We start from the raw sequence: 12,810 nt of genomic DNA on the forward strand, positions 1-12,810 counted from the left end.
GGAGTAGGGAAAGATTGGGAAGCCTCTGGGTACTATGTAAGGGACTCTGTATGCTTTAGGATGTTCTTTGCCACTATGCTTTGTAGTTTTCTGTAGTTTCACCAATCGCTTTTCCATTTAAACTTTCCATCACTCTCCAATCCGTTTGTGTGAGTCTCATTCTTTTGTCCCTTTCGGGGCAAGAGATATTCTGGCTGGCCTCAAACCAGCACAACCTCCCCCATTCACCACACTTCCACACCATCCTTTAGTATGAGGGGCAGAAGGCTGCTCCACGAATGCCAACCCGCACTAACAGGGAAGGAGGAGCACTAAGCAATAGGCCAATTCATACAAAACTTTATTAGAAAGGAGAACGCAGCCCCTTGGGAGCAACACCTTACATCATTGCCCAAACTTTTACAGCTTAACAGCCCTCATTAAATACAGGGAGCTACAAAACTGCTGTGCAAAGGAGGGAGAACAAATCCTCAAATCACCATTGTTCCAAACATGGCTACAGACAGCATTTTTCCAAGGTGGCCTGTGGGCAGGTGGGAACACAGACACCTGACAAGGCTGGGAGCTGGCACCTTGTGGGACTTTCTGTTTCTGTGGCTTTCTGTCCCAGGATGATTTTTGATCTCATCAAAAGTCTGTATTGCTTGAATTCCAAGAGAGAGAAGGAAGAACAAGTTCATATGGCTTGGTATTGCATCTGAAAAGTGTAGTGCTGGGTAAAGAGTTGGTGCTTTCAAACCTTAGAACCACAAGAAAGTGAATATTATCCTAGCACTAGTTCTAATTCAATGGTAAATAATAATAATAATAATTAATAAACCACAGAGATACTACTGTCACTGAAACTGAGACTAGTTTCATTTAACCACCATGAAGGATAAACAGGGCCTCGTTTAGAAAGCCTTTTTTTTCCTACCCATACCCCAAAGAACTAACCCAGGAGCAGTTTTAACAGCACTCACTTTCTGCACATCAGCCTCTATGTCATGATGGCAACTCTAGTCCCAAACACCAGTAAGAGGAAAAGAATACTTAGATCAATGTCTCAGTTTCCATACAGATGTTTTCCATGTTGCACCCTAAAAAAATAATAATAGAACTTCAAGCAGAATTGATATACAAAAGTCTGCTGTGCATGAGCCAGCAGCGTTCTGTACATGGTAAAAGCAGAACAGTACAAAAAGGAGTCTGGTAGCAAAGCCAATATAAAATATTTTATATAAACAGGGTTTGAGAAGTATAAAATTAGGGAGCAATGAATAGAAGAGTGTGCTTCACAGCCCCTGCAGCAGCCTGTGGCTGCCAGCAACCCCTCAGCTCCTCACTGCAGCCATGGCAGAGCACAGGCCCCATCCCTGCAGACATCCAGTCAGAAGTGATGGGGCCCAAAGCAACTGACCTAAATGGAAGTGGCCCTGCTAACTGCAAGAGGCTTGGATAAGATGACCTTCAAGGGTCCCTTCCAACCTCATGCATTCTGTGATTCACAGCAGGTCCCAAAAGAAAGAGCTCATAGAATCACTGAGTCAGAAAATTGTTTCAGCTGGAAAAGACCTCTAAGGTCATTGAGTCCAACCGTCATAAGGCCACCACGGGCATTAAGCCACGTCCCCAGGTGTCCTTACTGCCGGCAGAACTCGCTGGTTACGTTGGGGAGGGGGTAGGCAAAGAGGGAGAAATCCAGGATGTACTTTGGTAGCAGCTCCTTGAGCAGGCGGCGCTGGGCGCTGCACAGGTAGTACTGCAGTGTCTCGGCCGTCACGGGCTTGTACCATGCCTGCCGCTCGGGGAAGCGCACGGAGGAGGGCGACCGGACCTGCTCCAGGACGTAGTTGGCGTCGGCGTTCAGACGCTCGTAGGAGCCGATGAAGTCGTACCTCACGGCACAGGGCTGGCACAGGTTGTAGATAGGCATCCAGTGCTCGTTCATCCGCTCCACATCCTCGTCCAGCAGGTAGCGCAGAAACTCGGAGAAGGTCACATCGTCTCCTGCCGAGCTCCCCCCACTCTTCCGATAGCGCCTGACGATCTCCACCCCATACTTCTGCTGGTACTCCTTGATCTCCCCAAACTTGTTCCTGTAGGCTGACAGCAGCCTCTCCATAGGGTTCCGCACGAAGATGAACTTGTAGTAGTGCTTCAGGCGGTAACTGATCTCGTCTGGCTTCATGTCTCCAAGGAACACGAGGTCGCTCTTGTGGTCCATCTTCATCCTGACGTCGACGCTCTCCAGCGCCCCGGCCAGCACCTTCAGGATGCGCTTCCAGTTGGAGCAGGCCACCTTGGGCACGTAGCAGTACAGGAAGCGATACCTGTCGCTGACCAGGAGGTGCCGCAGCACCGTGCGCCGCTGCCCGGCCGGTAGGTCCCAGACGCTGCGGGGCATGGCGCGCTGCCCGCAGACGCTGCGGATGGTGCGGTTGCGGATGTCCCGCAGCACCTGGAGCTCCAACTCCGCCTGGGCTCCTTCGCCGCCGCCACGGCCTGGCCCTGCCGTCTCCGCCGCGGCAGGGCGCAGCGGCTTCACTTCCGCCAGGATCCCCTTCTCGATCATCAGCAGCAGCCCGCTGGAAGCCAGGATGACGCCGAACATCAGCATGGACGGCAGCAGCACCGTGCCGCCGCCGGCACCCCGCGGCCGGGCCCGGCTGCGGCCCGCGGGCACTGCTCGCCTGCCCTCCGCGGGGAACGGCGGTCGGGGCAGCATGGCCTCGCCGGAGCCGCTGTCTCAGCCGCCGCCACCAGGCCGCATAACGGGGCCAGGTCAGGGGTAACGCGGCCAGCCGGAGACTGCCGCCCGGCTGCCGGGGCCCGGAGCGAGGCGGGGCGGTCGCGCCGGCAGTGACGGGTGCAGAGGGCGGGCGGGAGGCGGTGGCCATTTCACAGGGGCTCCTCCTCGCCGCTCGCCTCCGGAAGGGGAGAGGAGGGCGCGGGGGGAGGGCGGACACCGCCGCGCCCCGGAGCCGTAGGGTGGCTTCGTGAGAGGGAGGGAGCCCGAGGGCGGGGGAGTCCCGGCGGCACCCCGGCTCCCGGGGATGTTTAACCGGCGCCGCCATCGCGGGCGGGCAGGGGGCAGGAGCCCCCTGCGCCCCTCTTCCCCCAGAGGCGATTTAAACGTCACCCTAATAGCACGGACTCAGTCTTTTGGCTGCAAGAAACCTTTCAGATCATGGACTCCAACCATCGACTCACCACTGCCAGGGCACCACCAAACCATCTCCCTCATCACCACATCTCCGCGGCTTTGAAACTCATGCAGGAATGGGCACTGCCCTGGTCAGCCTGGGCCAGCACTTGACAATTCTCAAGGGGAAGAAGTTGACATAATCTCATAGAATCCCAGGCTGGTTTGGGTGGGATGGGACCTTTAAAGCTCACCAGCCTCCCACAGCCAGCAGGAACATCTGCAACCAGAGCAGGTTGCTCAGAGCCCCAAACAGCCTGACCTGCAAGGATGCCAGGGATGGGGTAGCTCCTAACCATCTGGGCAGCCTGGGACAGGGTCTCACCCCCCTCACTGTCAAAAATGTCTTCCTTCTCTCTATTTTCAGTCTTCCTCTTTTAGTTTCAACCTGCAAGCCCTTGTCCTGTCACAACAGGTCCTGCTAAACGCCTGTTCCCCTTTGTTCTTGTCCTTTTTAAGTTCTGAAAGGTCACCAGAATGTCTCCAGGCTGAACAACTCCAACTCTTTCAGCCTGTCCTCACTAGACCTGTAAGAAAGGAACCCCTGCAGGGTTTGCTGTGCTCGCAGCGCAGTTTGAAGCCCAGTGCTTCCCAGCTCTTGTTGACCCTTCTGTGGTCATGCGCAGTGCCTCAGGCCTTAATTAAATGGCCATAGTGGTTTTACCATACTTGGCCAAGGCTGCCTTAGTTATCACTTTATTTCTGCACGTTTTAGCAGCCCAGAAGAGCAGGAGATGTGAGTTACCTGGTGAACGTGCACAGAGCCACAGGAAGTTGGGCTGAGGATGGCTGTGCCACCTCCTGAAAGCCAAAGGGTAAGACTTGTAAAACTTTGTCAGGGTTTCTCCCAAGCCATTGTCTTTGAATGACTCCAGCTGATATTCTTCAACCACCACCTCCACTTACAGCAAACCACTTGGTGCTGCAGCTTTGGCCAAAGCAGCAACAAGCCGTAGCCAGCAGCTTGATATTGAAGCCAGGCAGGCAGCCTGGGCAGTGCCAGCCATGGCATCGGTGTAAGGATGCCCTATCTACAGACAGCCCTTCCTGGAACAGGAATCAGCTCACACTGCCATCCTTCTGCATAATTTCCTTCACTGTGTTTTCAGAGCCTACCAGGGGGCTTCTGCTGGTAGGGGAAGGGACTGTCAAAAGCTCTTTCAGTATCAATAGAATACCAGCCTCCACTTAGTTTCTTTTGATGCAAAGCCAAGAGCATTTTGTCAGCCAAAGCAGACAAAGCATTGGTAGCAGAGCATGAGAGCCTGCAGCAAGATTATTTTATGTTCCACAGTTTTATTTTGATGTAAATACAGCAGTAGCTCTAGGAAGGGATGGCAGTTTCTACCCTGTCACCAGCAGCACAGCTGTAAAGCTGCACACTCTGTGATATTGTCAGCTTTCTGGTTTCTGAGGGCAGGTCCAAGGATCTGATCTTGTTCTCAGTCAGCAGCAGCGTAAGCTGAAGCTGCACCAATCTATATAATCTGCAGCACACAGACAAGAATCAGACCTTTTGGCAAAGCTTTCATCTGAAGGACTCTGCACAGTAAGTCCAGCACAGCCAAGGGTATTTCTGTTTCTTAGAAGGCAGATTAGCCTGGCACCACCTGTCTCTTGGCCCCTCCACCCCTAAGATCATAGAATTGTTTTGGTTACAAAAGATCTCCAAGATCACCCAGTCCACCACCCAGGACACCTGCAGCTCCATGGGACATGGGAAACCTGCAGAACCTTGCCCATGGAGATGCTTTGCCAGATCTGAGGGTGATCCTCATCTACCTGGGGACGCAGCAGCAGCCTCCTCCTCACCACTACAGATATTTCAGGGGGGGGAGTGTTGAATCTCACAGCACTTCAAGACACTTGCAAACCCCAACATTTGTCTTTGCTTTAAGAGCACCACAGCAGCAGCAGACGTCTAGCCCTAGGGAACCACCAGCTGGTCTTGAACAGTTCTATAGACCTCTTCCTCACTAATTACCATGAGCAAAAAAGTGCCATCAAAATGCACTAAAAAGTTGTTCCCTCAGCATCACCACCGTGGAGCACACTCAGGTTTAAAGCAGCTCAGCCTTGGCTCTCAGAAATGCTGCTCTGAGTGCCAGTTCCTAGAGAGAAAGACTGAGGGACACCCCTGTCCTCCCAGGAGTTTCCTTCTCTGGAAACTTTCAAGACCCATCTGGCTGTGTTCCTCTGTGACCTGCCCTGGGTGATGATGATCTTCAGAGGTCACTTCCAACCCCTACCATTCTCTGATTCTCTGACTTAAGCAAACAAGACCTCTTGGCTGGATCTGAGCTTCTCTAGATCAAAAAGTAAAGCAAGCAAAGGAAGAAGAGATGTGATGCTGTGGTTGTGTGTCCAGAGATTATCCTGTAATTTAGTCTAATGAAGCCTCTTAGCCCAGTGGATAAGCCCAGAAGCCAGGTCCCAAGCAGCTCACTCTTAGCACTAGGAAAGAGAAAAAACAGAAGTCTGTCTAGACCAAGTCAAGCATTCTGGGTACATACAGTAAATAACCCAGAGGAGGCTGTTGTGCTAGGCTGAGTCTGCCTGCCTGGAAACAGAGATCACTGTTTGCAAGCAGATGCAGTGCTGAAGGCTCTGCTTGTGTTGCAACTGCAAATTAATTGCTGTCAGCTGCTGAACTCACACAGACCTCGGCTGAGCATTGTTGTGCTGTCCCTGCTCCATCCTGTGCAGCTACAGCATGGCTTTTGACTCACAGAATGGGTTGGGTTGAAGGGACCTTCAAGCTCATCCAGCTCCAACCCCCTGCCATGGGCAGAGACACCTCCTGCCAGCCCAGATTGCTCAAGACCTGATCCAGCCTGGAGACCACCTCCAGGGAGGGGACATCCACAGCCTCCCTGGGCAACTTGTTCCAGAGTCTCCCCACCCCCACTCTCAAGAATTTCTTCCTCATCATCTGCAGTCTCAATCTCCCCTCTCGCAGCTCAAAGCCATCACCACTCATCCTATCACTGCAAGCTCTTGTCAAAAATCACTCCCCAGGTCTCTTCCCCCTCTGCCCTGGTGAGGCCACATCTGGAGTATTACATCCAGTTCCAGAAAGACAGGGGACTTGCTGGAGAGGTTATAGCAAAGGACTGCAAAGATGCTGAGGGGACTGGAACAGCTCTGTGCGGAGGAAAGTCTGAGAGAGTTGGGGCTGTTTGGACTGGAGAAGAGCAGCCTGAAGGGGGATCTCATCAATGCTGATCAATACTTCAAGGGTGGGTGTCAGGATGGGACCAGGCTTGTTCAGTGATTCCCAGTGACAGCACAAGGGGCAAAGAACACAAACCGGAACATCAGAAGTTCATCTGAACATGAGGAGAAACTTCATTAATTTAAGGGTGGTAGATGGCTGGAGCAGGCTGCCCAGGGAGATGGTGGAGTCTCCATCTCTGGAGACAACCCAGACCCATATGGACATATTCCTGTGTGAGCTCCTCCAGCTGTCTCTGCCTTGGCAGGGGGGTTGGGCTCAAAGATCTCCAGGGGGTCCTTTCCCATCCCTACCATGCTGTGAAATCCTGCCCAGGTAACAGAGAGCATGGGCATGGGTATGGGCAGGGCTGCTGCTGAACCTGGGCATTCCTAACCCTGCTTTGCTGAGCTCTTGCTTGGTGTCCTTTCAAAACCACCCCTCCAGCAGGGCAGGTTGTTTGTTTTCTAAGACATGTGTCCTAGGGCCCCTGCTGCTATGGAGAGCAGAAAAATATTCATTAAAATATTAATTGAGATGCAGAGGGCTTTTTTCCCCCAGCATTGTTAAATTGATTTGCTTTTAACAATTTATGGGCAGCTGAAGCCGCTCTGACTCCAGCTTGTTTTTGCAGAACACTCTGGAGAGGTTTATAGAGATATGAAAATTAAATAGGGAGCCACAGAATAAATGGGGCTCCCATTCAGCCTAGCTTGTAAATCCAGTCAGAATGGTCTCCTTTATTAAACATCCTTCCCTCTCCAGCATGGATTAACAGCTCTCACTGGGGACTCTGATGGAAAAGCCACCATGTCCCTATAGCAACAGGTGACACAAACACCCCTGGCAGGAGCCACTGCATGTCCCCTTTCAATGTCCCCATACAGCCTTTCCCCTTGGGGGTGTCCTCCCTGGCGCTGGTCCTGAGCTCAGCAAAACCTCTGCAAAGGTTCCATCCTGTGCTGAGCGGAGGGAAGCAGGACTTGCACGTTTGAGAGTCATGGAAGCACCGAATGACCCAGGCTGGAAAAGCCTTTTCAGATTATGGAGTCCAACCCTTACCTCAGCACTGCCAGGTCACCACTAAACCATGGCCCTCAGCACCACATCTCCACAGCTCTGAAGCCCCTCTGGGGATGGGGCTGATCCGCACCACACAGGGCTGCCAGCACAGCTTCTCTGCTCAGATGGGAGTCACCTTTCTGCTGATGGCTTTTATGGCAGGAAACAGCCCCCAGGAACACAACTCTCAGCACTCCTGGAGAAATGGTGCTGCGTGGGGTGACCTGCAGCTTCCTGCTGCTCCCAGAGCCTGAGGCCACTGTACAGAAACATTTCAACACCTGGACCCAGCAGCACAGGCACAGAGATGCAGCAGCTGGAGATGAGCATTAAAAGCTCAACCTCATTCTTCTGAAGAAGAGGAGCAGCCAGCACAGAAGCAATACAGAAGGTGACTCAGAGGCTGTGGATGCTACCACTGGATGAAGCCTGGGCTGGTGCCCTGGTTGTGCTACTGATAAGCAGCTGAAGGATTCAGAGCAGAACTCACCTCGTGGTGGCAGAGCCAGCATCACCATGGGGAGCAGTGTCTGCCCCAGTATCTTCCCCTGGAAGCCCCATCTGGGTGAGCAGAGCCTTCTTCCTGTCTCAGTGTGGTGAGGACACAGTAAAACTGGGAAATGGCCCTGGGGCCACCAGGTTAACGTGGGGCTGTGCATCTCTGATCCCTGGGTGGTCCCAACTCTGCTGGGGGCTGATCTTGCCACACCCACACAATGAGAAGCTGCTGTGGCACAGCTCATTTATCAGCATGAAGGGCTGGAGCTGGGACAGTGACAGAGTGCTCTGTCACCTTGGTGTGACAGGCCAGGCTGCTGTTGCCTCTTGGCTGGGGTGGCTTTGGCACAGTTCCAGTCAGCTGTAATTAGTGACATTAAAGCAACAGTTAAATGGAACCAGGAGCTTGTGGTTTTTGCTCTGGGTGGGAAGAGACTTTGGCAACTGGAGCAAGTCCCAGATGCTGCTTCGTGTTTGCTTGGCTGGGAGATCCAGGGAGTGAGGCGTGCAGTGGGAAAGCCTCCCCGCAGCACAGCAGCACATGCCAGGAGCCCAGCTGGCATCTTCCCTGGCACAGGGAACTACTCCAAACCCAAGCATCAAGCCATGGAGCAAAGAGGCACAACAGCATCCCTCAAGCTGCAAGAAACCACAGCAATGACACAGCCAAACCTACCCCTGCTTCTCCAAGGACTGAATTCCCAAAGCTTGTCCCAGTGCCCAAACCTTACCTGAAGCTTCTGTGGATGCCTGCAGCCATGACTGCTCCTTGCCAGCACCACAAGTGCCACCTTTCCCCTGCAGTTCCCACAAGGCAGGTGATGGTCCATCATCTCCAGACACTACATGTGGAAGTGAGGGGAGAGGTAATGCAGCAGTCTGGCTTCATCAGGTACCTTAATCACCCTTGGTCCACTCATCAGAACCAGACCTGGAGCCACCAGAAGGCCCTCAGCTGGCCAAAGCAGTGCAGGAATCAGCTGGCAACATAACTCCCTGCTCCACAGCTGGGTGAGGCCACCTCTGCCAACACCTCCAAGGCCAGCAGGACTCCACCACTGTGGCAGTAGAAAGTCCCCGGCAGCATCAGACAGGGAACAAGCAGGGGTTTGTTGAACATGGAATACAGGAGAGCTGGATGCAACCCAGTGTTGCTCCCTTGGGCTGCAGATTTCAGCAGCAAATCCAATTTTCCTGACATTAATCCCAAATTCTCAGTCAGTCACAGATTATCCTTTTGAGGATGGCTCCCCACGTGGGAAGAGCTGGGACACAAAAGCTTCTTCTTGGTGTTCAGTTGACCCTCACCAGTGTCTGTCCCTGCCCAGCAAAGTGCTGGAGCTGGCCAGAGGCATGGAGCATGCACTGGTGCCTTTGGGCAGCTGAGTCACCTTCAATCCAACTGGAGAATGTCACATTGGTTCCTCAGCAGAAGCCCAGGGCCCCAGGTGAGCTGTTGACCCCACACTGGCCTGCAAATCTAAATGTCCCAGAATGTGCTCCTCCCACGTCAGCAGCTGGCCAGGTGCCCATCCCAGCATCAGTTCTCCAGCCCTGTGCCTAAGCTGCCCAGAGGTCCCCAGGAGGAGCTGTGCTGTAATGAGGCTCCTCAGTAAACCTGGTGGGTGCAAAAGGCAGAGATCCTCCAGCAGAAGCCCTCACCCCATGAAGAAGTCCAGCTGGGGACTTGCTAAAGCCAGGCTGTGATGCTGGCAGGAGGACAGGGACTTTTTGTCAGTGCTGCCCAGTGACAGCACAAGGAGGGGTTCCAGGAACCTGTGGCCGTGGCACCTGGGGACACAGTTTAATGACTGTGGTGGTGTTGGGTTGAGGGTTGGACTCAATGATCTTGGAGGTCTTTTCCAACCCAAACAATTCCATGATTCTCACTGGAAAACCCAAGAGCAGCTCATCTCTGGGCTGTGCCCAGCTTGCTCACCCCAAGCCCACAAGCCCTGCTCCCACACTTGGTACCTTCCAAGTGCTTCTAATTCCCCACCAGGGCCAAGAGGAAGGTTTGAGTGAGGATGAGAAGGAGAGCTCAGCACTTACTCTGTTTTCTAAATCAATACCATTTGTCAAATTTATTTTTTTTTTTAAGAATTACTTCTAATATATCTTTCTCACAGAAGGAGGGCATAGGGAATGTTCTCATTCCATCTGTAAACACTGAAATACAGATCTGGGAAACCAGGGGAGAGACACGAAAAAGTGCATTTTACAAAAATTCTCAACTAAAATATATTTGACATGTCTGAATGTTTCCATTTAAATTCTACCCACTGCATCTTCATCTTCAAAAAATATTTCCGTATCTAATAGATTAAAAAAGCAAGAAATATTTTTTCATTCTGGATAAGACATCTCTTTTACATGCTGCCTCCACAGCAGCATGAAGCAACCATGGGAACCTTGGGAAAGGGTCTTGGCATGGGCTAAAGCCTGTTCCACACCCAGGCCAAGGACAATTTCTCTTCTGCCTGGAGAGGAGCCAGGACAGAGGTGGGAGCAGAGGGGGAGAAGGCTCAGGAGTTGCTGTGGTTTCCAAGGCTGGGTTCAAGCGCTGCCCTGACTGTGCAGCAGTGCTCAGGGTTTGCCTGCTGGGTGGCTCTCGAAGCTTCCTGCACCTGAGGGCACTTTTGCTGGAGGAAGGTGGCCAGGGGCAGCTTGCCTGCTCCAGGCTGGGTGTCAGAGGTGTCCCTGCAGACACAAGTGTGTGCATTTAGGGCTTCCTGTTACCTTCCACCCTTACCACTGTGTGCCACAGCCCCAGGGGGCAGCTGCTCCATTCCCTTTCTCGCTGCCCAGCCACACTGGGCACCACTGTCCCCTCTCCTGTGGTGGGCAGGAGCAGCTCCGCTTCTCTGGTGCCTGCCCTCTCTCTCTGCTAAGGGGGAGAACCACTGAACATCCTCTCCAGCACCAGAGGCCACTTTCTCCAACATCCCCTGGCACCCTCGTGGCACTTTCACCTGAGAACCCTGGAAGCGCTCCTGGCTCCCACCCTAACACAGCAGCCCAACCATGCCCTTCCAAGGGACCACCAGTACCCAAGTGACTTGTTGAGGAGAAATCTGAGCAATTCCTTTGACATCAGCAGTACCTTGAGGTATAAATGAGATGCTTCACCCACACATTCATGTTTGCACACCAGATAAAACCTCCTGGAGCTGGGTGTTTACAAACAGGGCTTTTCCAGCATCCTCAGTGATCTCCAGAGATCCCCTCCATTCTCTGCCACTCTGACTCAGTGACACTGAACAGGAATCAGCCTCTGACACCAGGGAGCCGTGTGCCAGGTGTTGTCATCTCCTCTCTTCTAGACAGGTTCCCCTCTTTGGTATGTAGAGCAAATCTCTGGAGAACTCCTGTGCTGAACTCTCTCCATCTAAGGGACTTGGTGCTGGGACAGTTCCTCTCCAGGCCAGACAAGCTTGAACCCATTCCCACTGTGCTGGAGCTTGTGGGGAGCTGGGGCAGGGCAACATTCAAGCAGGATGAAGACTTCCACCACTTCAGGAGCCTCAGAAGAATGCAGAGATGCAGATCCCAGGTCTGGACAAGTGACTCCAGCCAGCAGGGCTGTGGGCCAAGGTGCTGCCGATTTTCCTTCTTCATGTTAGTGCAATCTAGAGCTGGATCACTTAGAGGGAGTGACTTGGATGTTAGTGCTGTCCTTTGGTTTGCTTTGGGATCACCTCCAACAGTCTGTGTGAAGATAACCAAGGTCTACCTCGGCTCTGAAATAAGGCAAGAGGCGATACTGCTGGGCCTGGGGCACGTCTGTCCACAACACCACCTCCCAGTGCTCAGTTCCTTCCAGGAGCCACAAAGCCACTTGGGTGGGCTGGCTTGGACACCATGAGGGGTTTGGAGGGGAAGAAGCTGTGGGGCACAGGTAAGCCAGCACTGCTGACAGCTTCAGTGTCACCAGGGTCAGGGAGAGTTAAAGGGGAAGGGGACAAGATTTAAAGAAAGCCAGAATCACTCAAGAAAAGGCTTTGTTGCGTCACCTTCAGCCTCTAGCTGCTTTGCACCAGAGATGTGGTGGCATTGTGAGTTCCAGGCAAGCGGTTGGACTTGATGATCTCAGGGGTCTCTTCCCATCTCAACAGTTATGTGGCTCTATGATTTGCTGTGGGGTGAAACAGGGACTGTAAATGGTGTTACTGGGAGCAACTGGGAAGAAAGTGTAAACTCACTTCTATCACTGCAGCCCCCACACCATGAAAGGAAGGGTAAGACTCAGAAACATGGTTCTCAGGAGTGGAGCCCATGCTGTTCTCCCAGCTCCAGAGACACACAGGCCTGCTGGGGCTGTGTATCATGGGGCAGGAGATCCTGCAGGGCAAGGTCAGGGATCCCTGGTGGAGACCCAGCTCTCTGGGACACCACGCTGGGATGAGAAGTCCACAGCCCTGATGGCTCCCTCTCTGCTCTGCCATGCAGTAGGTTCCCAAGCCTGGCTGCCAAACCCCAGTCCAGGTGGTGGATCATAGAAGAGGGTGGTGAGGGGAAGAGAAAGAGGAGGGGAAAACAAAGGTCACCTCCTCCCCTGGTGGAGCAAAACCTCTCCAAGCACCACATGAGGCCACTCTACATCCAGGCAGCTTCCAAAGCAAGGGCTGAATTCTGAAGCTCCTCTTGCACCTGAGAATCCTCACAGCCTGTCCTGTGGGATTGAGGAGACTCTGCTCTGTAGCAGAGCACAGGAGAGACTCTGCCTCATCCTCACAGTGCATGTCAGGGCACGAGAACCACCCAGCTGTCCCAGCATGACTCATCCAACGCACCAAAGCGACCTCCTGCACCGTACCAGCATCCCACCCCCCCAGCCATGGCTCTGGATTCA

General features: G+C 53.2%; 1 protein-coding gene across 1 annotated transcript; it reads right to left on the bottom strand.

Annotated features, from left to right (window-relative positions):
• Positions 1–1,616: 1,616 nt before the first annotated feature.
• CHST14 (carbohydrate sulfotransferase 14) lies at positions 1,617–2,707 on the bottom strand. Its single transcript, XM_054390525.1, has one exon. It carries the CDS (start codon positions 2,705–2,707, stop codon positions 1,622–1,624), a length of 1,086 nt encoding a protein of 361 aa, XP_054246500.1. The 3' UTR covers positions 1,617–1,621.
• Between the last annotated feature and the right edge of the window lie 10,103 nt (positions 2,708–12,810).

The sequence above is a fragment of the Indicator indicator genome, chromosome 21 (assembly GCF_027791375.1).
Source record: "Indicator indicator isolate 239-I01 chromosome 21, UM_Iind_1.1, whole genome shotgun sequence".
NCBI lineage: Eukaryota > Metazoa > Chordata > Aves > Piciformes > Indicatoridae > Indicator > Indicator indicator.